The 24,210-nt window shown below is 37.3% G+C and overlaps 7 protein-coding genes across 8 annotated transcripts; 1 reads left to right on the forward strand and 6 right to left on the reverse strand.

The window, feature by feature from the left end:
• On the reverse strand, nt 1–2,115 carry LOC18026978 (expansin-A3). Its single transcript, XM_006410891.2, has 3 exons — nt 1,880–2,115; nt 1,439–1,757; nt 1–672 (listed from the first exon to the last, which is right to left on the reverse strand). The coding sequence occupies exons 1-3, from the start codon at nt 2,040–2,042 to the stop codon at nt 363–365; spliced, it is 792 nt and encodes a 263-aa protein (XP_006410954.1). The 5' UTR covers nt 2,043–2,115; the 3' UTR covers nt 1–362.
• Nucleotides 2,116–4,329: 2,214 nt separating this feature from the next.
• On the forward strand, nt 4,330–7,273 carry LOC18026979 (scarecrow-like protein 9). Its single transcript, XM_006410892.2, has 2 exons — nt 4,330–6,800; nt 6,893–7,273. Exon 1 carries the CDS (start codon nt 4,568–4,570, stop codon nt 6,725–6,727), a length of 2,160 nt encoding a protein of 719 aa, XP_006410955.1. The 5' UTR covers nt 4,330–4,567; the 3' UTR covers nt 6,728–6,800; nt 6,893–7,273.
• Nucleotides 7,274–7,301: 28 nt separating this feature from the next.
• On the reverse strand, nt 7,302–9,268 carry LOC18026980 (uncharacterized protein At2g37660, chloroplastic). The gene is made up of 7 exons (XM_006410893.2): nt 8,888–9,268; nt 8,420–8,691; nt 8,289–8,325; nt 8,105–8,202; nt 7,889–7,950; nt 7,681–7,804; nt 7,302–7,569 (listed from the first exon to the last, which is right to left on the reverse strand). The coding sequence occupies exons 1-7, from the start codon at nt 9,165–9,167 to the stop codon at nt 7,450–7,452; spliced, it is 993 nt and encodes a 330-aa protein (XP_006410956.1). The 5' UTR covers nt 9,168–9,268; the 3' UTR covers nt 7,302–7,449.
• A 113-nt stretch (nt 9,269–9,381) lies between these two features.
• On the reverse strand, nt 9,382–11,939 carry LOC18026981 (uncharacterized protein C24B11.05). 2 transcript variants are annotated; one of them, XM_006410894.2, is made up of 9 exons: nt 11,843–11,939; nt 10,928–11,009; nt 10,768–10,833; nt 10,557–10,654; nt 10,429–10,466; nt 10,261–10,348; nt 9,905–10,177; nt 9,747–9,812; nt 9,382–9,655 (listed from the first exon to the last, which is right to left on the reverse strand). In XM_006410894.2, exons 2-9 carry the CDS (start codon nt 10,965–10,967, stop codon nt 9,500–9,502), a joined length of 825 nt encoding a protein of 274 aa, XP_006410957.2. In that variant the 5' UTR covers nt 10,968–11,009; nt 11,843–11,939; the 3' UTR covers nt 9,382–9,499. The 2 variants fall into 2 exon arrangements, with proteins under 2 accessions (XP_006410957.2, XP_024004191.1); XM_024148423.1 differs by lacking the exon at nt 11,843–11,939 and adding an exon at nt 11,615–11,830.
• A 3,339-nt stretch (nt 11,940–15,278) lies between these two features.
• LOC18026982 lies at nt 15,279–18,842 on the reverse strand. The gene is made up of 6 exons (XM_006410895.2): nt 17,002–18,842; nt 16,751–16,908; nt 16,610–16,661; nt 16,438–16,520; nt 16,263–16,356; nt 15,279–16,158 (listed from the first exon to the last, which is right to left on the reverse strand). Exons 1-6 carry the CDS (start codon nt 18,677–18,679, stop codon nt 15,461–15,463), a joined length of 2,763 nt encoding a protein of 920 aa, XP_006410958.1. The 5' UTR covers nt 18,680–18,842; the 3' UTR covers nt 15,279–15,460.
• A 1,159-nt stretch (nt 18,843–20,001) lies between these two features.
• On the reverse strand, nt 20,002–21,328 carry LOC18026983 (protein FAR-RED ELONGATED HYPOCOTYL 1). The gene is made up of 3 exons (XM_006410896.2): nt 21,174–21,328; nt 20,287–20,738; nt 20,002–20,209 (listed from the first exon to the last, which is right to left on the reverse strand). The coding sequence occupies exons 1-3, from the start codon at nt 21,218–21,220 to the stop codon at nt 20,133–20,135; spliced, it is 576 nt and encodes a 191-aa protein (XP_006410959.1). The 5' UTR covers nt 21,221–21,328; the 3' UTR covers nt 20,002–20,132.
• An 800-nt stretch (nt 21,329–22,128) lies between these two features.
• LOC18026984 (glucose-induced degradation protein 4 homolog) lies at nt 22,129–24,169 on the reverse strand. Its single transcript, XM_006410897.2, has 8 exons — nt 24,014–24,169; nt 23,868–23,926; nt 23,095–23,238; nt 22,915–22,988; nt 22,785–22,839; nt 22,647–22,709; nt 22,419–22,546; nt 22,129–22,301 (listed from the first exon to the last, which is right to left on the reverse strand). Exons 1-8 carry the CDS (start codon nt 24,057–24,059, stop codon nt 22,223–22,225), a joined length of 648 nt encoding a protein of 215 aa, XP_006410960.1. The 5' UTR covers nt 24,060–24,169; the 3' UTR covers nt 22,129–22,222.
• Between the last annotated feature and the right edge of the window lie 41 nt (nt 24,170–24,210).

Raw genomic sequence — 24,210 nt, forward strand, 5'->3', positions numbered from 1 at the left:
TTAAGAAGAAACAAAATATTCCTAACTTGGCCCAATGGCCCGTTACATATTGGTCGAGCACACAACGGTCCTATCTGTATTAGCAGAGATGCCATAACAACAAAACGATAAAAAAACAAACAAACAAAACAAATCACTTGCAAATTCGCAATCACAAACATTAAAAGGAATCCTCTTCCTAAAACAAAAAAAAGGAAACATTTTCCCAAAGCCACCAGAAATTTTCCCAAGAAAATTTAGAGAAAACCCAGGGCGGGAAAATTGCTTTTCCTTTATCTCTCATATTAAAAGTTTTAAAAAGGAAATAACAATGACATCTGAGTATTGGTGTTTTCATTAAATGAGACCGTTGATCTTATAGTTCAGACTCGGAAGTTTTTGCCGGAGAAAGTCTGACCAAACTGCCACGTGGCAGGAGCGACGTTCCAGGAGGTGGAGGAACGGCGATCGGAGGCGGTGACTCGGAAAGAGAGAGATTGGCCGATGAGTACGGCATTGGACTGCCAATTCTGTCCCCAGTTCCGGCTCATCCTCACCCAATCCGTCTTTGAACCCTTGACGCTCACTCCGGTAATGTCTCCGGCGCCGGCGACATTAGTTATTAAAACGAGATTGAAGTATCTGAATCCGTTTACTGTGAATCTTATCCCTCCTAGCTTCCGACAAGGTACCCTGAAGAGGAACACAGAAGACACGAACAGAATCAGACAATTATTTACAAAAAGACAAGAGACGGAAGAGAGAGAGATGCATCTCTGGGATACTGGAGAACATGTCCTGCTTGTTTTCCCGAAAAGATAAATGGAATAAAATAAATTAGTTCCCTTCTAAAATAAATTATTTAAATTGTCTAAGAGAGAACAAACAAAAGTTGAGTGTGATGTTTTTAAGTTTCTGAAGTCTGAAAAACATAGGCCGTTTTCCAAAAGTGACAGAAGCCTAGAGGACAACAAACTCAGGGATAATAACATGTCCTCGTATTTTATAAAATATTATTTTTCTGTCTTGTATTTTTTTTAACGAGTGTCTCTTAGCATAATAATTAGATATTAAACATCCCATTTGTATAAACACATAACTATATGAAAAACTCAGGGATAATAACATGTCTCGTATTTTATAAAATATTATTTTTCTGGCTTGTATTTTTTTTTTAACGAGTGTCTCTTAGCATAATAATTAGATATTAAACATCCCATTTATATAAACACATAACTATTCTTCATATTATCTCCTAAACATAATTTAATCTACAAAAGTTGGTATGCACCTTTTACTAAACTTTCTTTGTGTAATTTTTTCACCGTATTAATACAGTATATGATTTAACTACACAGCTAATTTCTTATTAATTCAGCTATTTATGGAAACCGACAAAACAGAAACGGTGGTTGGAAAAGAACGGAAAGAGGAAGAAGAAAGGAAAGAAGCAAGTGACCTGCGGTAAGAGACGGGGACAATGCCGGCGCGATACAGACCAATCTTGAGGAACATCGGCATGGCGAGGTCGAAGTGCTCTCGCGGCGGATTGCACCATCCTCCGTCGTCACTCGGCTGTGCGAAATTCGGCGGACAAAAGTTGGTCGCCGTCACGAAAATCGACGGGTTTCCCGGGACACACCACCTCGGGTCGTCCGTACACTTAATCTCGAAGCAAGCACCGCAGCTAAAGCCGTTGTTGAACAGAGCGGTACTCAGCGCCGCCGTGTTCACACCGTATCCTTGGCTGTATAAATTCCCGTAACCACACGCGCCGCCTTTCAAAACCCCACGCGCAGAATACAACAAAACAGAGAGAGAGAAGAAAACATATTTGTATTAGGAATCGTATTGTGTATTGATAATGATGGATTTTTGGTAAGGCAGAGTAGATACGTACCCATGGTGCCGGAAGCATCGCTGCCGCCGTAGAAAGTGGCGTGTGCGTTTTGCCATGGGCCGCCGGTGTAAACGCCGGGGATTTTGGCGTTTGTAGCGGCTAACAGAAAGGAAATCGTAACGGCCAACCACAAGAAGCGAATCCCAAACGCAGTCGCCGCCATCGAGACAGTGAGAGAGAGAGAGAGAGAGAGAGAGAGAGAGAGAGAGAGAGAGAGAGAAAGTGAGAAAGAAAGAGAGAGAAGTGTGTATTCGATAGAGCAGAGAGAAAGCGGGAAGGTGGAATGGTATTTATGGGGCCTGATGTCTGATGCTGGTTGGACCGTAAAATGTCTCTGTTTCTTTTCCTGTAATTCTCCACATTTACAGGGTCTGAAAGATTAAGCTCATCTCAACTGTGCCATTAAAAACCAAACCGAACGAACTACTCAGACTAAACCAAGTCAAATTTCTCTTGTAACCCAAACGGTGATAATTTCTTGTCTTCCTATCAAAATAATCTAGCTAAAATTATTATTATTATTTCCTTTTTGCTGAAGCGAAAATATAAATATAATAAAGCGAAAACTCAATACTACTAAGACCATATTTTTGATTAGAATACTTAACATAGCTTTACTTCATTTTTGTTGTCCAAAATTCAATCAAATCTACACCAAAATTTAGAAAACCTGGCTCGGTATATATAGTTCAAAACCGAAAAAGCGAACAAATTAAATTGAATTAAAGTATTAAACCAACCAAATACTGTAACGTATGCTTTTCTCGCTTTGTCTATATTGTCTGTTCTTATTTTTACTAAGCATAGCTTATATTTTTATTTGCCATTATCTCCGCATGAACGCATGTTTATAGTTGTTTAGTCGCAGCGCATGTTAACATATATAAATGGAATTTTCCTGTATATTTGTTGCGAACATATCTTACAAATGAGCCAAACGAATCAAGCATCACATTAAGAGCGTGTGGGTGGTCTGAGATCGACATACAAATAAATATATTAGTTTTGCAGCATACACTCTATATTGTTTATTTCTGAGCAATAATAAAAGTTGAATTAAATGGATGAGATAGGGCCGCAAAAGTTGAATGACAAGCTTCTTTGAGTTATCGTATTACACGAGCATGTGGAGTTGTCTATGATTATTATTGTTACAGAACTTCTATTTTCCATGTGAGTTGTAAGTTTAAGGGTCCGAGTATATATAGTTTTAGAGCAGCTCTGTGTTACTGTTTCAATAATTGAGGTCACTTTTCTGAGTACGCTCCAAAAAAAGTACACATGACTACAACGTGATATGGTGAAATGTGTGAAAAAGTAAAACAACATTCATATAAAATCATCGCAGAAGCAAATATTAAATTAATTGACTTAGCAAGGTATATAATCATATATGCAAATGATTAATGATGTACAAGCGCCCATTGCTAAGGTGTGTAAAGTGTCTTTTATGCTTGACCTACCTTTTTTCTTTCTTTCACATCTAAAATTGTAGTGTTAAATACATTAATTAATGGATATTAAAAAGTTCTCATTTTTAGGTTCTCTCGTTTTCTTTAGTGATCTGGGCCTTTGGGTAGATATATCAAGATTTTTTAAAAAACTTTTATACTTCCATTCATTTAAAACATTCATCATTCATGCATGTTACAGATTTTCAATACAGTCCAGCAAGAGACGAAAGAAAAACATCAACATGCTGCGATATAGAGAAGAGCTTAAAAAGATACAATACATTATAATGAGATTAAAGAGCTGTGAAGTTTGAAATACTGTGAACTATGTTGTTAGAAAGGATACCGTGGAGGTAACGGAGAGTTTGCTTTGAAATTTTCTATCCTTTGGGCTTTTGGCTCCTCTTGTGTGGGCTTTTGTCTTCAGTGTAGAACCGGCCGGAGTGTAGAACCGGTTTGTATATCCGCCGATGCTTAATCTAACTAACATTAGTTGACTTGATATACCTGGTTGAGCATCAAAAACGCACAAGAAAAGACGAAAGTTGGCACCAAAACTATTTATTTCACTCTAGTTAAAATAAAGAAAACAACTAACTACTTAAATCAAATTACTAATTAACTTACAAAATTTATGGAGTTGTATACAATTTTCAATACTATTTTAATTATGAAACAGAAGAATGACGTATATATATTAATTAGCTAAGAAAATCAGGTTAAGTTTAGAGAGTTTTTGTTTTAAAGTAAGGTTTAAGCTTTAGTACAACGTAGTTGGGGGAAAAAAATATGTTTAGTTCATCGTAAGTTGGAGAAAAAACTAATAAAATCCAATGAATACTGCCATTAAATGTGTACTAACTGCAATTTAAAAGAGATTTGTAAGCTTTAATTTGCTGTAATGTCGACACGTGTCAAACAATTATCGATAAGAAAAGCACATTTTCGCTAATGTCAAATGAAGCACGACGACAGGTCCCCACAAAAACCTCTTTAAATTAAAATGTAAAATAAACATTGCAATAAGATCAACGGCTACGATTGCTTTTCCCTACCTTGGAGAAAGACAATTTTAATTTTAAATATAAAAAACGCATTTATTCCGATTCCTTCTCTTTTCTCTCTCTGGTCCTCCCTCTCTCTAGCCCGTCGTTTACTACTCTCTTCTCCTTCTTCCTGAGTCATCTTCTTCAACTTCTCATTCGGATTCAAATTTGGTTTTGGAAGAATCCATATGATTACTGAACAAGGTCTAAACGGGCTTTCGGGTACGATCAATCGGACCCGATTACCCGACCAATCCGCATCGTCACTCCCGAATCATAGCTTCACTCCGGTACCACTATTCGACGGCTTCAATTACAATCATCTCTCCGATCACAGAAACACCGTCGTGACGTCAGCTCCGGATAATTTCGTTTTCACTCGAGAAGAAGATGATCCGGCCGACGATTTCGACTTCTCCGATGCCGTATTAGGGTACATTAGCCAGATGTTGATGGAGGAAGACATGGAGGATAAAGCCTGTATGCTACAGGAGTCTCTCGATCTCGAAGCCGCAGAGAGATCGCTCTACGAAGCTATCGGTAAGAAGTATCCTCCTTCTCCGGAACCAAATTTAGCTTTCGTTGATCGAAACACCGAGAATCTTGACCACGTTGTCCCCGGGAACTACACCGGTCATCGTGTTGGCTCAGGCGGGTTTATCAAGCCTCTGAGTGGTTTCACCTTGGATTTTCGGAATCCTCAGAATCGTTCCTCGGTTCTAAGTGTTCCGCAATCTTCGTATAGCGCATCCAATGGCTTAGTCACCATCAATGGAGATGGATTTGAGGAATCGTCCAACACTTTGTACCCTTCTGGGGATAATCAATCCGTTTGGCTGTTTAGGCGTGGGATTGAAGAAGCTAGTAGGTTTCTTCCAGAGCAAAACGAGTTGATTGTGAGTTTCAGAGAGGAGAACAGTAGGAGCAAAGGGCGGAAAAACCCTAACCGCGATGAGATTGGTGTGGAAGAAGAGAGATGTAGCAAACTACCAGCAGTGTTCCCTGAAACCATTTCGAGATCAGATGTGGTGGATAAGATCTTGGTTCATATCCCAGGAGGAGAGAGCATGATCGAGTTTGATGCGTTGCGTGAAGTCCTGAAGAAAGGAGTGGAAAAGAAGAAAACTTCAGCGCCTCAAGAAGGGAAGAGGCGAGCTAGAGGAAGAGGACGAGGAAGAGGAGGAGGAGGAGGGCAAAGTGGGAAAAGAGAAGTTGTGGATTTGAGAAGTCTTTTGATACATTGTGCTCAAGCTGTTGCAGCTGATGACCGTAGGTGTGCTGGTCAGTTGCTGAAACAGATTAGACAACATTCCACGCCGTTTGGTGATGGGAACCAGAGGTTGGCTCATTGTTTTGCTAATGGTCTCGAGGCACGTTTAGCCGGTACAGGAAGCCAGATTTACAAAGGGATTGTGAGTAAACCGAGATCTGCTGCAGCCGTGCTCAAGGCTCACCAGCTTTACCTCACGTGTTGCCCTTTTAGGAAGCTCTCTTACTTTATAACCAACAGGACGATACGTGAACTTGTTGGGAAATCTCAGCGAGTTCATGTCATTGATTTTGGTATCTTGTATGGTTTCCAATGGCCGACTCTTATTCACCGGTTTTCGTTACATGGTTCACCGAGGCTTAGGATCACAGGGATTGAGTTTCCGCAGCCAGGGTTTCGTCCGGCTCAGAGGGTTGAAGAAGCTGGTCAGAGGTTAGCAGCGTATGCTAAGGAGTTTGGTGTGCCATTTGAGTATAAAGCAATCGCTAAGAAGTGGGATGCCATTCAGCTTGAAGATCTTGATATCGATAAAGATGAGATTATCGTTGTTAATTGCCTGTATAGAGCTGAGAACTTGCATGACGAGTCGGTCAAAGTAGAAAGCTGTAGAGACGCTGTTCTCAATCTGATCGGGAAGATCAATCCTGATCTTTTTGTATTTGGCATTGTGAATGGTGCCTACAACGCACCGTTCTTCGTGACGAGGTTTCGTGAGGCTCTATTTCATTTCTCCTCGATTTTCGACATGCTTGAGACAATTGTCCCACGGGAAGACGAAGAGAGGATGTTTCTTGAGATGGAGGTCTTTGGGAGAGAGGCACTGAATGTGATTGCCTGCGAAGGCTGGGAGAGAGTGGAGAGGCCTGAGACGTATAAGCAGTGGCATGTCAGAGCTATGAGGTCAGGGTTGGTGCAAGTTTCATTTGACCCGAGTATTATGAAGACAGCGCTGCAAAAGGTCAACACTTTCTACCACAAGGATTTTGTGATCGATCAAGATAACCGGTGGCTCTTGCAAGGCTGGAAGGGAAGAACCGTCATGGCTCTTTCTGTTTGGAAATCAGCTTCCAAGGCTTGATTGCTAATGATAGCATACGCGAGTCTGTATCTCCTTTTTGTCTCTCCTGTTATTTCCAGACACAGAATTACAGGTACAGGGTTGGATTCATATTCATACTTACTTTTGAAATGCCATCTAAGTCTATCTAGATATTGTACTGAGACAGTGTCATTTCTTTTGCAGATGAAAGACGAGAGTGCTGCGTCCGAAGAATTTCTTAATAGATGATAATATGCCACGTTTTATGATTTTCTCAGCTAGGTTCTCCTAACGTTATTTTTGTAGCTAGGGATGATCAGAGAGTTTGTATATTTTGCTAGCTGAGTTAACTTATCTAGGTTGTATAACACATATATAGAGGAAGCATAGAGGAAACTGTGGTTTTGAAAGGAGGTTTTTACTTCTCCAATGTACACACGAGGACCAATGCTACATTGAAATAAGATGTTTTTACTCCTTTATATTTGCTATACTACTACTTCTGGAAAACTCTTTAGCTTGGAATCTGAGCTTCTAGTCATTAGTTGTGGTCCCTCATTGCTATTTCTAGTTTTGATGATCTCTAAATATATTTCAAAGGCTTTTGTTGATGTTACTTAAATATAGGGGAAGACCCCTTGAGAAATAGAAAGAGCCGATTTAGACATGTGTATCTAAACATTAATTACTCATCCCTCTCAGCGTCTAATCCTATGACTCTGCTACATTGACAAAGATGGGAAAAAGCACTAAACGGAAGATCAGAACTTAGTGGTTACTTGAGCGAAAAGTGCCTTGAAATCCTTTGTTGGGGTGCCTGTTCCCTCGGGCTTTGAGGCCAGGTCAAGGGCTTTGAATTTTGCCTCCTCAAGCTGCAACGCCTGCTCGATTAAGACATACAATGGATTAGGAGAGGCAAAACTGGTTTGGAATGGATACGCTTGATGGAATTATTCAGTATATGAATCCTTTTCTTGTCATAATGAACACACCTGAACGCAGACTTCTGCAACATCAGCCCTTGCGATTGTTCTTGTGTCTGTCTCGAGAAGCTCGTCATCTTTTCCCACGAGTAGTTCTCGGATGCCACCTTCCTTGTCTTGCAGACCGCCCGCCCTGATTCCAAGATGAAAATTGTAAGATGAGATTCCACCATTGCGATTTGTACCATATCATATGCAAGTCTAACTACAAAAATACCTGATGATGGTGTACGGAATCCCGGAATCAGCCAAGTACTGCTCGGCTTTCCTCTTCCAAACCTACAACAGAAGGATGATTAAAGTTTGTGAACATTTTGCTGTGAAACTCATCTCTCTGTTAAAGAAAACAAAGAACGAAGGATGATTAAAGTTTGTGAACATTTTGCTGTGAAACTCATCTCTCTGTTAAAGAAAACAAAGAACGAGGAATCACCAGAATGTTGGCATTGCCAATACTATTCAAAGGGTGATTAATGTTTGTTCCTCCCATCGACCCGACCAAAACAATCTGCTTAACTCCTGCAGCTTTAGCTGTATCAACAAAGACGAGATCATGAGCACTTAAGCTAAACATACATACAAAAAAAAAAAAAAACTCATAGAGATGAATAACAAACCAGCATCTATCTGATTCTTCTGACCAATCCAATCAACCTGCAAAAGAAAGAAAAATAAATCAAAACCAAAACGAGAATGGAAAAAACCACAAGAACACACACAGTACTTAAGTAGTAGTTGTTTCTCACACCTGTTCTGGATAAGCTCCTTCTTCAAAGAAGAACTCAGGTCTCCCTCCTTTGCTAGGATCAAAGCCAGGTTTCATTTGTGGTACAGCGCTCGTAAGAATGACCAAAGCATCGATTCCTTGAACAGCAGAAGCAATGGCTGCAGGGTCTCGGATATCTCCAATGAACACTTCGTCCTCTCCACCGATCTTCTCTTTGCTTTCCTTTGTCCTCACTAAACCCTTTGCCACAAACTGATCCGACCTCTCCTTCAGTTTCTTGTACACAATTTGCCCTGCCATTGTTTCAAATGGTAGATGCAGAGGACAATCACAAAGTTAACTCATCAACACTGACTAATCATCTTATGGAATCTCAAAATACCACATTGTAGAAAAGAAACTTCTTAGCGTTAGAGAACACGAACAGAGCTATTTATGTTGGATTTTAGAAGGAGCCGAATACGAAATGATCGGAGAGAGAGAGAGAACCTGTTCTTCCACCGGCACCGGTAACGAGGACGGTGAGAGGTTCAGTAGTTCCCGCGGCGGAAACGATAACGGAAACTCTTCTGAGATTCCCGGTAAACTTCCTCCGACCAAAAATCGATGTCGAATCCGAGACAAGCGAGTGAAATTGGAGAGACGACGAAGAAGACGGAAATTGGGAACGAGGAAATGAGACAATGGAAGAAGTCACAGCTCCGGATTTGTAGCTGCTAGTAGGAAGTAGTGGATGGAAGAGTGTCGTCGTCGTCGTCGTCATCGCCATTGACTGAAGTTTGGTAAAATCAGACGATCACGAGAGAGTGAGAGAGACGCACCTTATCGCGTTTCTCCGATTTTCACCACGTCACCTTATCGTTTGAACTATTGTATTTGATTTTTTTTTTTAAATTGCTTCAAATGGGCCTTGGGCCAGATACAATCCATTTATAAACGAGCGGCTATGTAATTTTGTAATTTAGATTTTTCATCTTTAGGATTGCAAAGGAGATTATTTATTAATTAACTCAGGGAAAGTATTCAGAAATTACAAAGCAGAGTTTCTTAAACAATCATCAATTCTCTGCCGGAATCTTCCAACTAACCAAGGAAGGCTAATTACGCTATCACCGGAGTTTCCACGGAAATCTTGCCGGAATACCTAACATTTTCAGGCTTAGCCTCCGAATCCCAGAGCTCCGGCAAAGCCTCCTTCAGGTTATGAATGTTCTCTACCGCATAATCTGCAAATTTCACTCTCTGTGAAGTCCCCACCTATCACCAAACAAAACAAAATCATTCTCTACGGTAAAAATCATTTCTCCAACGTTCACTCTCCGGGAGAAAATAAACGTTTTCAACTCACCAGAACGGTGTTCAGACCAATGCGTTTACCGGCCTGAATGTTTCGAACACTGTCATCGAAGAACAGCTACAAGACAAAAAAAACTAGTTAAGTTATAGTTAATCCAGAGATGGAAGTAAACAGTAATGGGACTACAAAGTTGTGAAATTGACACTCACGGTTCTTTGAGGGTCAATATTGGCGATTTCAAGAGCCTTTAAGATGGCGGTTTCAGATGGTTTGCAGACAATAGGTGTCTTAGGCAAACCGGAAACTGGATTTTCATGGTCGGATAAGTATCTGATTATGTCGAAGATCTCATCATTATCATTAATGTTGTCGCGATTAGTAGAATTTAATGATTCAAAGCAGATGATTCCTTCGAAACAGTCCTCTAATCCTAGCCTCTCTAAGGCTCTAGCTGCGTGTAACTTATCTGCGTTCGTGAAGATCTGCAATATTGTCACAGATTCATATGAGAAAAAACCAAAGATGTGTTTTTTGAGGGCATGATTAGATTGAGAAGAAGCATTACGATCTTGCGAAGAGGCAGGCTAAGTAATAGACTTCTTAAAATCGAATCTGGCTTGATGTTCTCGTAAGGTAATCTCCCATGTACGAAACTGTTAAAAGATATAAGACAATATTTCAGATTTATCCTAAGGTTTTTCTGTAATATTCAAAGAGTTTTTGTTATATATACTTGTGATAGTCGTCGTAGTCGAAGTCATAACCGATGGCCTGAAAATAAATATGATCAAACACGATCAAGAATTAACCTATGGATAATTGAAGTGGTTTAGTTGAAGTAAAATAAAGAGGTGAATTTACTCGGAGACCGGCCATGGTAGTTCCATAATTCTTGTATAGTGAATTAGACAACTCCAAGATCTTACTCTTGTCAATTCGAAGCTTCTCCACCATGTAATCTACCCAAAAAAAAAAAGAAACACTCAATCCAAAGTCTTAATGCTCACATGATTTTACAGAAATCTAATGACTTGGAGACCAAGATAATTATTTTGGAAATGGAGAAATGCACCTTTGATGTTCTGTCCACATTCTTTAGCAATCCCAGAGCTCAATGGATAAAGGGTATCATCAAGATCTGTAAAATTCCCACAAAAAGTTATAGATTTTTGAAGAGTAAAACAGAGTAATTTGCCGGAGAAAAATAAAAACAGAGCAATTTGGCCACTAACCAAATAAAAGGGTGTCATATCTTGGGTACTCAATCTCCATTGTAAGTTGATGAATCGCTGGTTTCACCCACTACTCGAGAACCTTTATATACCGAGAATCTTGTATCAGTGATATCATGCTTAATTAAAGAAGAGGAGGAAATAGAGATTCAGACAAAAATGGTGGGAACAAAAACAGCCTAAGTGTGCAAGTTTAATTCTCCATGTGTCTAGAGATAATTAAGGATTATGTTTTGATTGGCTTATTTCACACCAACCAGACGACCACTGATCAAATCGACCACTGACCAGCCGATGCTGACCCTTCGATATTTAAAAAACAAACGACTGGATTCCAATATTAGATCAAATAATTTAGAAAATATATTTAAAAGGTTTGCAACAAAGTAAAAAACATTTAAGTAGAAGAAAAGGAATAATATATTTAACGAAAAGTTATAATTGTTTTTATGATATGGTTTGACATCAGGAAAAAATAAAGATTGAATAATAGAAATAATCAAAACATAATGAAATAGTCAAAACTAAAAGTTGTTTAAATTTGATAATATATCAATCTTAACGTGGTTAAGAACTTATGTAACGATTGCCAAAGGCTAGTTACACAGTACTTATTATTTTTTTCATATGAACTATGAAGACAACTAGAAACAATAATTTCTTCAAGCTTGAATAAATGGATATAACCTATAGCTTCCAAAATTTTAGAAAAATCATATGCAACTCTTTTGCTTCATTAATATGTGTTTTGTTTCCCCTCTTTTGTGTTACTATTATCCACTGGCTCTGTACAAAAACGTTGTTTGGTTGTTAAGAATATTATTTAACCATTAAGAAAAAGAAGAAAACATATTCAATTCATAAGAAAAGCGACCAAAAGAAAAGGAAAGGAAGTAAGCATATATATCATCGGACCTGAGCCAAGCAAATAGACACAGCTAGTGAAAACGCAGATAGACAAGTGGTGAGAGCCAAATAAGGAAGAAGAAAGGGAAGGAGAAAGGTTAGAGGCCAAAGGTGTTTATATAGAGGACAAAGCCAATGCGGGTTTCCGACTTTTTTCACGTCTGATAACTGATATGTTACGTGCTTTCCATTTTTTATTTTTCTTTCTGGTAATTTGTTTCATGCTTTTTGTTTTCTTTTGAATTAAAAAATGCTTCTCTTTTGTTTTTTCTTGTAAATTTCTATACATATACCACTAATTAAAATAATGTTTTATATAATAGAATTACGTTACGTGTTCAAACTTCAAACTGAAACCGAAACTAAACGGTGCACTTTTTCTGACTGTAATATTTAGCTTTATCATCTATTTGTCAAATATAATATATAAACTTTATCTAGAAGATGAAATAAGATGCAAAACTAACTACTGTTACAAGTTCATTTAATAGTTTTCTAAGTATAGGAATTGGGAATTGTACACAAAAATCCAAAGGCTTACACGATTTTTTATTCGACCCGAGGCATGCGTGGTGGTGGTGTAAAACGTGAATGTAGTGAATACAGCTATTGATTGATTTACGACCAATTTCGAACTAAAGAAACATGTGATGATTGATGAGCGACCAACACAAATAGTTAAGACGATGAGCTGTCACCTTCTCATTTTCTATTATTCTTGATTAGTGGTAGTATTATTTGTGTTTTGTTTTCGAACAAACCCTTCAATAATTGATCAACAATGCTATCAAAAGATAATTGATCGATAAGAAGACTTGTACCACACGGTTTTGTTACCTATGATAAGTTTCTTTTATAAAACTTAAACTAGATTCTAACCCCGTGCATCCTCACGGAAATATTTTTATTGTTTAACGAATTTTGTAATATAATTTGTGTTTTTGAGTTTAGATATAATTATTTTTATAAATATATTTTTTAATAAGTGAAAATATTGATTTTGTGTTTAGATATATTTTTATAGTATTAAAATTAATTATGATTATAAAAATATAATTTTAACCCGTCCGCTAATATTAATTCAAAATGAACTATTATAAAAACATAATTCTAACTTTTCCGTACTGTATAATATAAATATTTGTTAAAAGATTGAGATGTATTAACAATATTATTTAGCATTATAGTTTTTTAAAATTTAATCAACGAAGGGAGTGTACAACTGGTTTTTCAAACCACATTATAGTGTATGCAATAATTTTTAATTTTTTATGTTTTTATTTTGTATGAAAAATATATTTTCTATATATATGTATAATTCAAATTGGTGATTTTAATTACCAAAATATTTTTAACCCGGTTTTTATATATATATATTTAGTTCTATGAATTTTTAAAAATATATTTTTAATATTTAAATTATACATTTGAATTTTATCTATTATTTTATTATTCATTTGTAAATAAATCATAATCGTAAATATATTATATAAGCAACATAAATATCATATCATTTACATCATTATAAATTTTTATATTTCAAATATGACCATTATTTTCATATGTGAATTTTTTTTTTAAAAAATTCTAGATATTTTTGATAAAAATGTTTAATAGTATAGAAATTATTTAAATTAGAATCTTTAAATCAAATCTAAACTAATATATGATTTATTATTTTTAATCAAATCAAATCAAATCTAAATTACTTATATTTAAGGAATCCTAAAAATATTTAAATTAATAATTAATTTTCGAAATTAAATATAAATAATTATTAAAATTATTTTAAACACTTAAAAAAATTAGGAATGTTTGGAAGCAAGTACTAAATGTGATTCTGTTTGAATATAATAGATTATCAATATATCACATTCATCACTCAGTCTCAATAAGTTAAGCACCGTTAATATTTATTGGATTCCCATATTTTAAAGTTTGAATATCCGGATATGTATGATGCGTAAAAAAATTCTTTTATAAAAAGGGGTTTAGCTCTATTATAGGACTGTGTACATTGATACATATAGTAATATATTAGTAAGTAACCGTATTTTATATTCAATTTTCAAAAATATTTTATAAAAATTTAATTTCTATATACTTTTAAGATTTTTACGTTGTACTGTGTATACGGATTTGTATTTGTTTCCTTTTGTAAAAAATAAATACGATACATATTCTCGGATTTCTGAAATCTAGATATATGAATGTCATGGATTCAGATTCAAATAGTTGACTTAGATCCAAAAAATTAATTTCAAGATACTCAATCTTGTTATAAATAAAAAATAAAAAGATACTCGAGCTATTTTCACCGCTAATATGTAGCTAGAACTCTTTTTTATATACATATTTTTGTGCGTGGGTGTGTGACAGCATGTAGCTACAACTTATCATATATCATTTCGAAGTTTTTGGTTACACGCGGGACGAAGTAATATTTATCATCATTGTTATCATAACTCGCAAGTACACGAGTACGTCGTGTATGTGTGATTTACGTTACTCGAAACTGACCTGTGTGTCCCTTTCGCGTCAATGATTTCAAATTTTTGTTTTTTACCTGTGAACTGTGGTGACTTCCGCGTGATTGATGAAAAGGAACGTATGACAACATGCTTCCTTTTTTTTTTTTCTTTTTTTTTTTGGAACAGCGACAACATGCTTCCTAAACCAAATAAGCAAGCTACAAAAGTCAGGCAAAATACAAAAAAATATATATTAGAACCATGACAATACATTTTAGACTAGAAAAAAATGCATTTTATCGTCGGCGCAGGGGCAGTGATCAGGACCTAAGAAAATATAATTACGGTTACACCCCTTTGACATTGGTTATAGCACATGAATTCAACTCCTATTGTGAGCTAAATCGCTCTTACGACGTAAATTCCAAACACTCTCTGAAGACTGTTAAAGGTTGATGAGATCGACATTCAAAGAGGTGATGTAATCTTTGGTCTTCTCTTCAGCATAGAAGAACCCATCTCCGTACTCATAGGCCACATCCGCTAAGCCTCCAAAGTTCAAAATTGGCCTTAGATTCTGAAGCGGTGCAAAATTGGCAGTTTTTAAAAAAACTCTTCGTTTATGACCTTAGACAAATGATTGATCCGTTTCTCAAACTCAAGAGTACTTGCAGAACTATGAAATAGCGGAGAGTAAAAACCAACTGCGTAATGAAGTGAAATCTGCAAACCACATTTGATGAATAATTTACAGAATGAATTTAATGGATAATTCTGTGATTGGATATATATTTTTTTTTTAAATGGCAGAATATATTATAAAATTACTAATATAAATTAGGAACGTTGATTGTTTTACAGCTTTCAATATCCAATTTATTTTCGTCCTTTTGTTTTTTCTTCTTGATTTTCAAAGTACAATACATTGATACATATAAATGAGATTTAAAATTAGAGGGTAAAAAAGGCGGGTAAATTGTTTTGATTTCTATTTGGAGAGCTACACAATTTTCTTGGGGACTCGATACAATACAACTCAATAATATAAACGTCGAGAGAGGTTCTCAACACTAATGACGGTTGTTTCAGTAAGTAGGCTTCTTTACGTACTCTACAAGCAACCACAACAAATCATCAAGAAAAATAAACATTACTATCAAAACAGAGTGGTTTGGCGACCGATTCTTCTCGGTAACCCAAAATTTTGATAAGAACGGATTTCACCATGGATTGTAGCCGTCACAATCACCATCCCCCAAGCCGTCGGCTGTATAGTTTGTGGACCGTGGCCTCCACTATCGAACCACGACCACGAGGATAACCTAGACGACGTGTTTATGGACGGAGATTCCCCAAACCTCGACGAAGGCTGCTCCAAACCGTTCATGCTCGACCCAAACGACTCGCTGCTTCCTATCTCCGGTCCCAACTCTTCCTCCGGTTGTTGCTGTGGACTCTGCGTAGCGGTTTTCTTTGGTATAGGAGGTAATCCCGGTTTCTTGTTCCGGTTAGATGTAGTTGGTGCAGCCGGTGTTTCGTCTTTTGTTGGTGAGCCTGTAGCGGACGCAGGCTGGCTCGAAGTGGATATGCGTTTTGAGTGGCGCTTTGAGTGAATCTGAACCGGTGGTGGTTCGCCTCTAACATGACCGTGCCAAGGGACAGCGGCTGAGACATTTTTGCAATGAAAATGTTCGTGTGATTGTGTCATGACTGCTGATCTTTTTCCTGTCTCTGATGATGTTCGATGACTGTCGCTTTTCCACAGGTAAACCTGAGAGTCTTCACTCGCACAGATTACGTATTTCCCGTCTTGGCTGTACGAAGCCGAGATTTGGCTGCATGTGTTTGTAAAGCCTGTCACCAAAAAGGGGTCATTTTTTTTTGTTGTTTTTGTTTTTGTTACTGTAAAGACCAATCAAACGAGTTCTGTTTTCCTGTGCTTGTTAGAGTTTTTTTACCTTTGAACTTGTGAATAACTTCGGAACCGTCTAAAATTCTTATCCGTGAATCAGCTGATGTGACAAGAACTTCAGATGGATTCACCGGGGAGAACTAAAATGTATGAACTTACTTGCATCAAATGGTTTTTACTCAAAGTCTTAACGGCTAATGTTGGTTTTAAAAGAGATATACCTGAAAACTAGTGATCTTCCTTTTCGCATGCGATTTCTTATGGCTCTGGACATCAATTTGATTAGTTTGGTTCAGCTTACAATCTGTTCTACAGAAGAAAGAAACGCGTAGCAGTGAAAAAGAGTATTCAACTGGGAAATGATGTTCGAATCAGAATGAACTCGGGAAGAACCTTCTGTATCGTAAGCACGGCACATTCCTTTATGTGATCCAATAAGCGCACCCTTCAATCAAGAAACCCGAAATTCCATTATTTTTAAAAAACCGTACTGAACATGATTGTTGTAGACTACTTCAAGAAACAGAGCAATACCTGACCGTCTGGGGTATAGCAAGCAGCAGTGACCATTTCATGAAGATCACTCCATTCTACAACATGTCGATCCTGTATGCTCCATATCCTTATCTTAGCGTCAAGTGACCCACTTATGAAGTAATTTTCATCTACTGGGTTGAACTGAATACATGTAACTGTTGAATCAAAAGGGACAATTGTCAAAAGTGAATGCAGAAAAATATTTATATGTGGGGAAAGAGGGACAAAAAGATGTGTCAGACTCTGACCGTAGTCATTGTGGGCAAACATTTTGAGACATGTTCTGGTTTCTAGATCCCATAACCTGACTGTTTTGTCCATGGAAGACGAAAGGAGAAGCTGAGATTTGGACCATGACAAATCCAAAATCTGATCCAAATGACCCTTTAAAGAGCAAACAGGTTTCTCTGAAAAGGAGAAGACGGTTTCAGGAACATGTACATATTCAGGAATATGATTGCTTCTTCTTCCTGATGAGCCTTTTCCCTTCTTTTTCTTTTCCACCACAGTTATCTCATTACCAGCAAATGATCTTTCCACAGAGTCACAAAGCGAAGGATGAATCGGAGTGAGACTCCCTTCATTCATAGACATTAGTTCACATTCTTGCACTTCCCAAACATGAATGACTTTATCATGTCCTCCGCTCGCAAGATAATGAGCATCTGGACTAAACTTGATAGTCCAAATCGCACCCTCGTGAGCTTGAATCTCTTGACACATATGCAAAGCGCTCAATTCCTTGTAAGACTTCCCTGTTGGCCTCACTTTCACCCACTCATTAGCTTTGCCATGTTTATGATCTTTCCCTTTCTTAGGACTATCGGTGCTTCCATCGCTTACATCTTTATCTGCAACTCTTAAACTCATAGAATGAGCAACACCTTTTATGTTCTTCAACAATGCAGCTCCTCTTCTCTTGCTCAGCCTCACGCTCTTTGACAAATACGAATTGAATTTCCTAAGATCCATCAAAGGTTCGTAGTTAATCCTGTTCACATTCTCTCTACGCATAAGCTCTTTAACCACAGGAGAATACCCAACGCATTTCTCAAATTCCTCCAAAGTTAACTGCTTCCCCGTCTGCAAATCACTAAGCCTGTTCCACATTCCATCTTCATCATACTCATTCACTATGAATTCCTTTCCAGTGTCAAGATTCTTTATCAAGAAAAACGCACCGAGCCTGGCTTTCGACGACATAACCGATGTCAATGAATCTGAGCCACCACGAGAGGCCTTCGCAGGGGATTGTCTGATTGGTGTTTGGTACTGGCAAATTCTGGTCCGTGTAACTCCGATTGTCGAAAAGGTTCTTGTGAGACGCTGCTTCGAGATTTTCCCGAGAAGCTCCTCTTTCCTCCATTTCTCAATCAGAAACCTCTCGATGTCAGATTCCGATCTCGACCGAGCAAACATAACCGGGACGAGAGGAGCGTGGTCGTTATCGAGAGGCTCCGATTCACCGGGAACATCATCTTTAGCCTCCACTTCACCGTTCTTCTTCTTCTTCTTATCTTCGCCGTTGCTAACAATGGTCGCGTTAGAGACCACGCGGCGAATCGAGACCATATCTTTATTGCTGACGAGGCCCATTCCGTGGAGGAGACGACGACGGCGCTCGGAGATCGAGCCCGGAGCAGCCATCCAGATATCGTAATCAGGCGACATAGCCGGAGTACGGAATTTCCGGGAGGCGTTGGAAACGGAGGTTAAGGAAGAGACGGCGGAGGAAAACGAGATTCGACAGTCGTCGAAACCGTCGTCCTCGTCGGAAGAAGAGCCGTCCATGTCGAAAGTAAGAGCGGAAGAGAGACGATCATGAGTTTCGAAGAATCTATCGTCGTCGTCTTCGAAATCCCCCAATCCTTCCCAGTTCATCGTCATCGTCCTCTTCCGATCCAACCTGTTTTCCCCATTCTCCATCTCCTCCTCCTCCTCCTCCACGGATCCAAAGTCTCGCGAAAACTAATTGGAATCGCATACGAAATTGAAGAGAAATTTCAAAAAATTGTGCCTCTCTCTCTCGCCGGTGAATTTGTCAGGGAGAGAAGACGAGATGATGATGATGATCGATCATTCTTCAGCAGCACCGTTATGGAAGGATGGGCAAATCGGGAATTATGGGGAAAAGTGTCAAAGACGTGTTTCTCTTTGAAAGACAACTCGTCACGTTCCTTTTTTTAATCTCTAAATCAATATTTAATTTTATGATTTATGATTTTTAATGACTCTTGAAAAGAAAACACGATTCAACCAAAAAATCGTGGAAGCATGTTTTGCACTACTTGGGAAAGGTCTTTGCCTCTCGTCATACTTCAAAGTCTAATTTACGTTTGGTTCGACTCTAGTATGAACAAATCATATGTTCCACTTTACGTGTAAAAATAAAAACAAAAAAAAATCTAGAGATGACTATTTTTAGGTTCATTTTCTTTCTTTATCACAAGATTTAAAATTTTATTTTTAACATTTTTTAAATACGAATTCTGTGATTATAATGTCTTTTTACTTGCATATATCTTGGGTTTAGGCTGCATTGGACAAGAAGACCGATATGCTAGGGTCCTAGGGAACCATATTCTAGCAACGATTCGACCTAGTCTCGACCATCATGCCAACACGTTTTCATTAGGAAGAATGGTTTACTAAACTATCATCTTTTTATTAGTTGTTGGGTTAATGAAAGTTACATGAAGAGAAAAAAAGGTTCCGACTTAACATGAAGACAATTACGAAATTAAAGAGGACTTTTGAGTCTTTTGACCATAACAAGAAAAACTTAAGATTTTTTCAAAATATTTTGACCATGTTTAAAAGAGATTCTAGATTAATATTATTATATTTTTTTTCAAAAGGTTTATTTTATCAGGTAATTGGAGAGCATAATTTATTCTGCAGGCCGAGTGTAAGAAACCAAACATTAAGTGAATATAATTTTGTAGGCTTCAACATCAAAAAGTTTCAAGCCAACAAAATACTAAACAAGGAAAGAAAAGGAAATTACCTGAACAAACTTATCAAAGAACTACTCCTTGTTACACAAACAAAAAAAACTTATTAAAGATTTTGGTTTACACGAAGGATCAAACCTTCAAGATCGCGGGATTTTGTGATTTTAACTTTTTATCTAAACAAGTTTGATCTAGCAAGTTTAATTCTCTAGATAGTATGAGAGTATACGGTTCTGTTCTTACAAGATTCATAAATCTCCCACTACAATTATCTCTGTGTCTTGTTTAAAAACATTACAAAGAACCTCTCTAATCACTTTGAGATGAAGGTTTTATTGTTTACAAGAATCAAAATGATAAGAGATTACACATTAGTACAGCTCTATGTACATTTTTATATATGTTTTGTGCCTAATATCATTTCGTCACAACATTAGCGTTGAGAAATATTGCTCAAATTCTTGATCAATCGTAGGCTTCTTTGTGCCCTGCCGAGTAGAATCTGCACAAATGAAACCAAGTTAATGAATCCCCGGTTCAGGGGATCGGTATGGACAAAAACCAAAAATCAGGTTTTACCTTGGTTAACAGTCCATCTCCCAGAGGACAGAACATAATTAGCAGCATTACTACATCCATTAGCTTCTTCTTCATCTTCTTCATCGAGGTAGAGAATGTTTTTAATGTCTTTCTCTGAAAAATCCTCAAGTTTTTGGGTGCTATAGATGAAATCAAGATGGCTTTCGAAAGTGATCATCTTGTCTTCACTACATGATCCAGATGATTCTTCTTTCATCACAATCGCATTGTCACATTCCATTGAACTTGAGTTCACATAAGACGTTGAACACTCTGAAGCAAGCTCTGATCTGCCGTTGGTATTGTCAGAACAAGTGGCATTGTCAAAACAAGCATGCTTCGACAGAGGTAGTAATGATAACTCTGATTGATCTGTCTGAAATTTCCTCTTCTTGCTCATCTCCACTGCTTCCATTTTCAACACATTTTTACTACTGATCATGTGATGGAAACTGCAAGAAACCAGACAACAACAAATGAAGCACATATTAGTTTTTCACTACAGAGATAAACATATAGTGGATCTTAATCATCTAATAATTAAATCGAGTTTATTGATCTTGAACTTGATAAATCAACTAAGCTAAATTCAGAATTATTAATAAGCTAAAATCAAGATAGTATTGTCAATCATCCTCTGAAGCTGTGATTTTGGTCAACCATTGAAATGAATCCATACAGGTAACAGATTAATCATTCTATGTATCAGTGTTTCTTTAAGAACTGAAAAGAGGAAAATAAAAATTAATCTACAAAGTAAACGCTAATTTTCCATTGTGTGATTATATTACATACAGATCTAATATTTGAGGCGCTCAAATACCTGAGACTCGCATATTAAAGTATTACAAAATAATAATAAGAGGGTTTGATTCAGAAACTGAAACCTGTTAATCTCAGATGGCTTCTTGTTATCCACTTCCACTTCAGGCATAGATCGCTTATAGAGAGTTCAAAGATATATTGTTCTTTTCTTCGTTAATTTTTAAATGACGAGAAAAAATGCTCTTTCCCTTTTCGGAGGGTCGAATTATCTGGAACTGGAAAGTCTTAAAATATGAAAGTAATCATGAATAACTCGACACTCGACGAAGAAGCGTGCATCCTACGGACCAGTTTTAATCCGTTGATCTCGTTTATACGGTGTTTGATTGGCGCGTGTATTCCACCACGAGAAGAATCTAGGCGCTGGAGAGGTGACCCATCTCCTTTCACGGGACGGGACTCTGTTTTTAGCGTTCGCTCCATTACGATTTTGTAATTCCTTTTTTTTTTTTACAGTAGTCCCATAACGATCTTTATGGGATTTGGATGAGGTTTTAACAATTTTTTTTTATTTACATAGCTATGGAATATGAATAAATACTTATCATTTCACTAGCTGCCAAAAAAAATCTATCTATATTTATTTGTTATTCAACCAGAATTTTTTTTCATTATTCTAAAATAGCTTTTTATTCTTCTAAAAAAACCACAACTACTTTTCTTTCCTTGCCAGCATTTTTATGAGAATCATTTCAGAAAAACTTCATACAGCTAATCTGCAATGTACAACTGATTTATGAAGCATTCCTACAACTGATTAGCCAGCCTCTTTAAAAATTAAGAAAAACTTATTATATTTTTTGGTATTGTTTTTAGCCATTTAAGAAAGGAGACAATATGTAGTATGTATGTATTACAACAATGCTAACTCCTAGTCTCGTACCATATGACAAAATAGTAGTTTAGTTTTACTGGACTTGTCTGCCGCTAACTACACAAAAAATATCCAAATAATAATAATAATTTATTAGTTACACGTCATAATGTAAATGGATCACGTGCCTTGCATGTGCACACGTGAGCATCATATGGCGCTGTCTGATGATCTTCTTTTTTTTTTTTTTTTTTGGACCAAAGGCTTGTCTGATGATTTTTGATTTTTGGCGGTTCATCATTGCAACTCGTAAGAAGAAAAGCTGAAACCAGATCTTCCTTCGTTAACTGTTTTCAGCTCCAGCTTCTGAAACGGACTGGCCAAAACAATCGATCGTAGGAGCATTATTAATCAACTTTTTTTTTTTCTATACCCAAACAACAAAGAAACAGCAAATTATAGTTTGTGTCATGATGGAAGATCTTGCACTAACCTGCTGTTTGGATCGTAATAGAAACCGCTGATGGATCCATCGCTGCAGGAGAAGCATACGTAGTAAAATCCAGCTATTGTTAGTCCACAATCTGTGCCAACATTTACAAAGTATTGCTCTTTCCATCTCTGCGCCACCACCAGAAATAAACCGAATTGTAAGAATTATGGGATACTTGAAGAGAAAATGATGATCAGAATCGTTAAGAAAAAAAACTAAGAGTTTTACCATGAATATATAAGGGTAATTGTTAAGATCCAGTTGCCTGCCACCGTCAGACTCAACTTGTCCCTGCAGGATTAAAGTCCATAACGTCGCTTAGGAAAATGTTACCGACTCTTTAAGTAAAGTTGCTCTGATCGTTACCTGAAGAGGCGAAAAAGACGGAAACTTTGACCAGTGTCTCATATCATCTTCTCTCCTGTGACAGAATTTATTCACCCATAAGAAATCATCAGGTTAAAAATCTTCAAGAAAAAAGGGGGTTGGGACATACGTGGCTTCCCATTTTCCAGTGTAGAAAGTATAATTCTTTCCATCCACAATCTCTCCTTCCCAGAATGTTATGACCTGACACGCGCATAAACAATAGTCGAGAATCAATCCTGTAATAGTATTCCAAGGGGAAGTAATCATGAAGACAACAAACGAGTAAAAGAGTGTAAGGGGTCCTTACAGGAGTGTCTGCCATGGGAACGTTAAGAGCTTCCATGGTTCCACAAAGATAGCCATGCTCAAGGTCAATTCCCTGTATCTGGACGTTAACTCTCCAAGCTTCCTCTTTCTGCTGATTAGAGACATTTTGCGTACCAGAAAATGCCTGCAGCATAAAAAACATGTGCGTATGCTCACAACTCAAAAGCCCTCATCTTTATTTTTCATTATGAATAAACAATCTCTTGGAGCCAATGATTGTTGTACAATTCTTTACTAGATATAAGTAAGTCCACTTGGATTTAGCATACATACAGGTCGACATGAAATAGATATCAACCCAGTTAGAGCAGACAAAGCCAACTTCTACTTCGTATAAAAAGAAATCAGCATTACTACAGATTTTTTAAGTAACTAGAACATTGAGATCTAATGTATATAGGCCCATGATGTTTGGTGCCTGCCTATGAAATGATGTTAAGTTTACTTTTGATTTCCTAAGTAGCTAAACATCAGAGGAATTACTTAGATGCTGCTTACACATGTTCATATAAAGAGTGTGCACAAGCATAATCACAAGAATAGAGTTTCCCTGCTAGTCCTAAAATATTCTCACAACATCTATGGTCAGAGATTTATGAATTCAATTACTACATCAATTCGATTTGTTAAACGAACAGAAAAACACTTGTGAATCCAAGTATTAAGACATACCAATCCTAGAAAGAAAATTATAATTTTTTAACAAGATTTATGAAAAACGAGATTTTTATGTTCATTCATTAATCGTTTCACCTGGCCGGCGCCGAGAAGTGAGCTAGGCGGAAGTGGTGATCGATTCCCAGGATCAGTTCCTGATATGGTTAACAATCCAATGAATGAGAGAAGATCTAACGAGAAAAGAATTCAATAGACCAAACCGGAAAAACTAATTTCAAAACCTGAAACCTGGGCAGGCGCGTTGCTCTCCTCAACTCTCACCGGCATTTTCTTCTCCCCCGTTGCCGTCTGATCTCCTCCTTCGTTTCCCGATGAAATCACAGTTAAATGGGCTCGAGCCCAAAAAACCACATCATCTCCGGTTCGGTTGTCGAATAAGTAATTAGACCGGCAAATCTTTTGAGCCGAGTAATTAAGG

This window comes from Eutrema salsugineum, unplaced genomic scaffold (genome assembly GCF_000478725.1).
Source record: "Eutrema salsugineum unplaced genomic scaffold, Eutsalg1_0 scaffold_10, whole genome shotgun sequence".
NCBI classification, from domain to species: Eukaryota; Viridiplantae; Streptophyta; class Magnoliopsida; order Brassicales; family Brassicaceae; genus Eutrema; species Eutrema salsugineum.

What these genes read in the sequence shown, in the direction of transcription:
- LOC18026980 (XM_006410893.2), bottom strand. Translation starts at nt 9,167, where the DNA reads ATGGCGATGACGACGACGACGACGACACTCTTCCATCCACTACTTCCT. An exon ending in TTGGCAATGCCAACATTCTG is followed by an intron (nt 7,951 to 8,104) that starts GTGATTCCTCGT and finishes CTTCTGTTGTAG; the next exon opens with GTTTGGAAGAGGAAAGCCGA. An exon ending in ATTCCGTACACCATCATCAG is followed by an intron (nt 7,805 to 7,888) that starts GTATTTTTGTAG and finishes TCTTGGAATCAG; the next exon opens with GGCGGGCGGTCTGCAAGACA.
- LOC18026984 (XM_006410897.2), bottom strand. Translation starts at nt 24,059, where the DNA reads ATGCCGGTGAGAGTTGAGGAGAGCAACGCGCCTGCCCAGGTTTCAG. An exon ending in TTCCCATGGCAGACACTCCT is followed by an intron (nt 22,989 to 23,094) that starts GTAAGGACCCCT and finishes TGCGCGTGTCAG; the next exon opens with GTCATAACATTCTGGGAAGG. An exon ending in TATTACGATCCAAACAGCAG is followed by an intron (nt 22,302 to 22,418) that starts GTTAGTGCAAGA and finishes TGTTTTGGCCAG; the next exon opens with TCCGTTTCAGAAGCTGGAGC.
- LOC18026979 (XM_006410892.2), top strand. Translation starts at nt 4,568, where the DNA reads ATGATTACTGAACAAGGTCTAAACGGGCTTTCGGGTACGATCAATCGG.
- LOC18026981 (XM_006410894.2), bottom strand. Translation starts at nt 10,967, where the DNA reads ATGGAGATTGAGTACCCAAGATATGACACCCTTTTATTTG. An exon ending in ATGTGGACAGAACATCAAAG is followed by an intron (nt 10,655 to 10,767) that starts GTGCATTTCTCC and finishes TTTTTTGGGTAG; the next exon opens with ATTACATGGTGGAGAAGCTT. An exon ending in CTACCATGGCCGGTCTCCGA is followed by an intron (nt 10,467 to 10,556) that starts GTAAATTCACCT and finishes ATTTATTTTCAG; the next exon opens with GCCATCGGTTATGACTTCGA.
- LOC18026982 (XM_006410895.2), bottom strand. Translation starts at nt 18,679, where the DNA reads ATGGAGAATGGGGAAAACAGGTTGGATCGGAAGAGGACGATGACGATG. An exon ending in GTTTGCCCACAATGACTACG is followed by an intron (nt 16,909 to 17,001) that starts GTCAGAGTCTGA and finishes TTGATTCAACAG; the next exon opens with TTACATGTATTCAGTTCAAC. An exon ending in AGTTATTCACAAGTTCAAAG is followed by an intron (nt 16,159 to 16,262) that starts GTAAAAAAACTC and finishes TTTTGGTGACAG; the next exon opens with GCTTTACAAACACATGCAGC.
- LOC18026978 (XM_006410891.2), bottom strand. Translation starts at nt 2,042, where the DNA reads ATGGCGGCGACTGCGTTTGGGATTCGCTTCTTGTGGTTGGCCGTTACG. An exon ending in CGATGCTTCCGGCACCATGG is followed by an intron (nt 1,758 to 1,879) that starts GTACGTATCTAC and finishes GGGTTTTGAAAG; the next exon opens with GCGGCGCGTGTGGTTACGGG. An exon ending in GTCCCCGTCTCTTACCGCAG is followed by an intron (nt 673 to 1,438) that starts GTCACTTGCTTC and finishes GTTCCTCTTCAG; the next exon opens with GGTACCTTGTCGGAAGCTAG.
- LOC18026983 (XM_006410896.2), bottom strand. Translation starts at nt 21,220, where the DNA reads ATGCCTGAAGTGGAAGTGGATAACAAGAAGCCATCTGAGATTAACAG. An exon ending in AAGCCATCTGAGATTAACAG is followed by an intron (nt 20,739 to 21,173) that starts GTTTCAGTTTCT and finishes GGTTTCTTGCAG; the next exon opens with TTTCCATCACATGATCAGTA. An exon ending in GAGATGGACTGTTAACCAAG is followed by an intron (nt 20,210 to 20,286) that starts GTAAAACCTGAT and finishes TCATTTGTGCAG; the next exon opens with ATTCTACTCGGCAGGGCACA.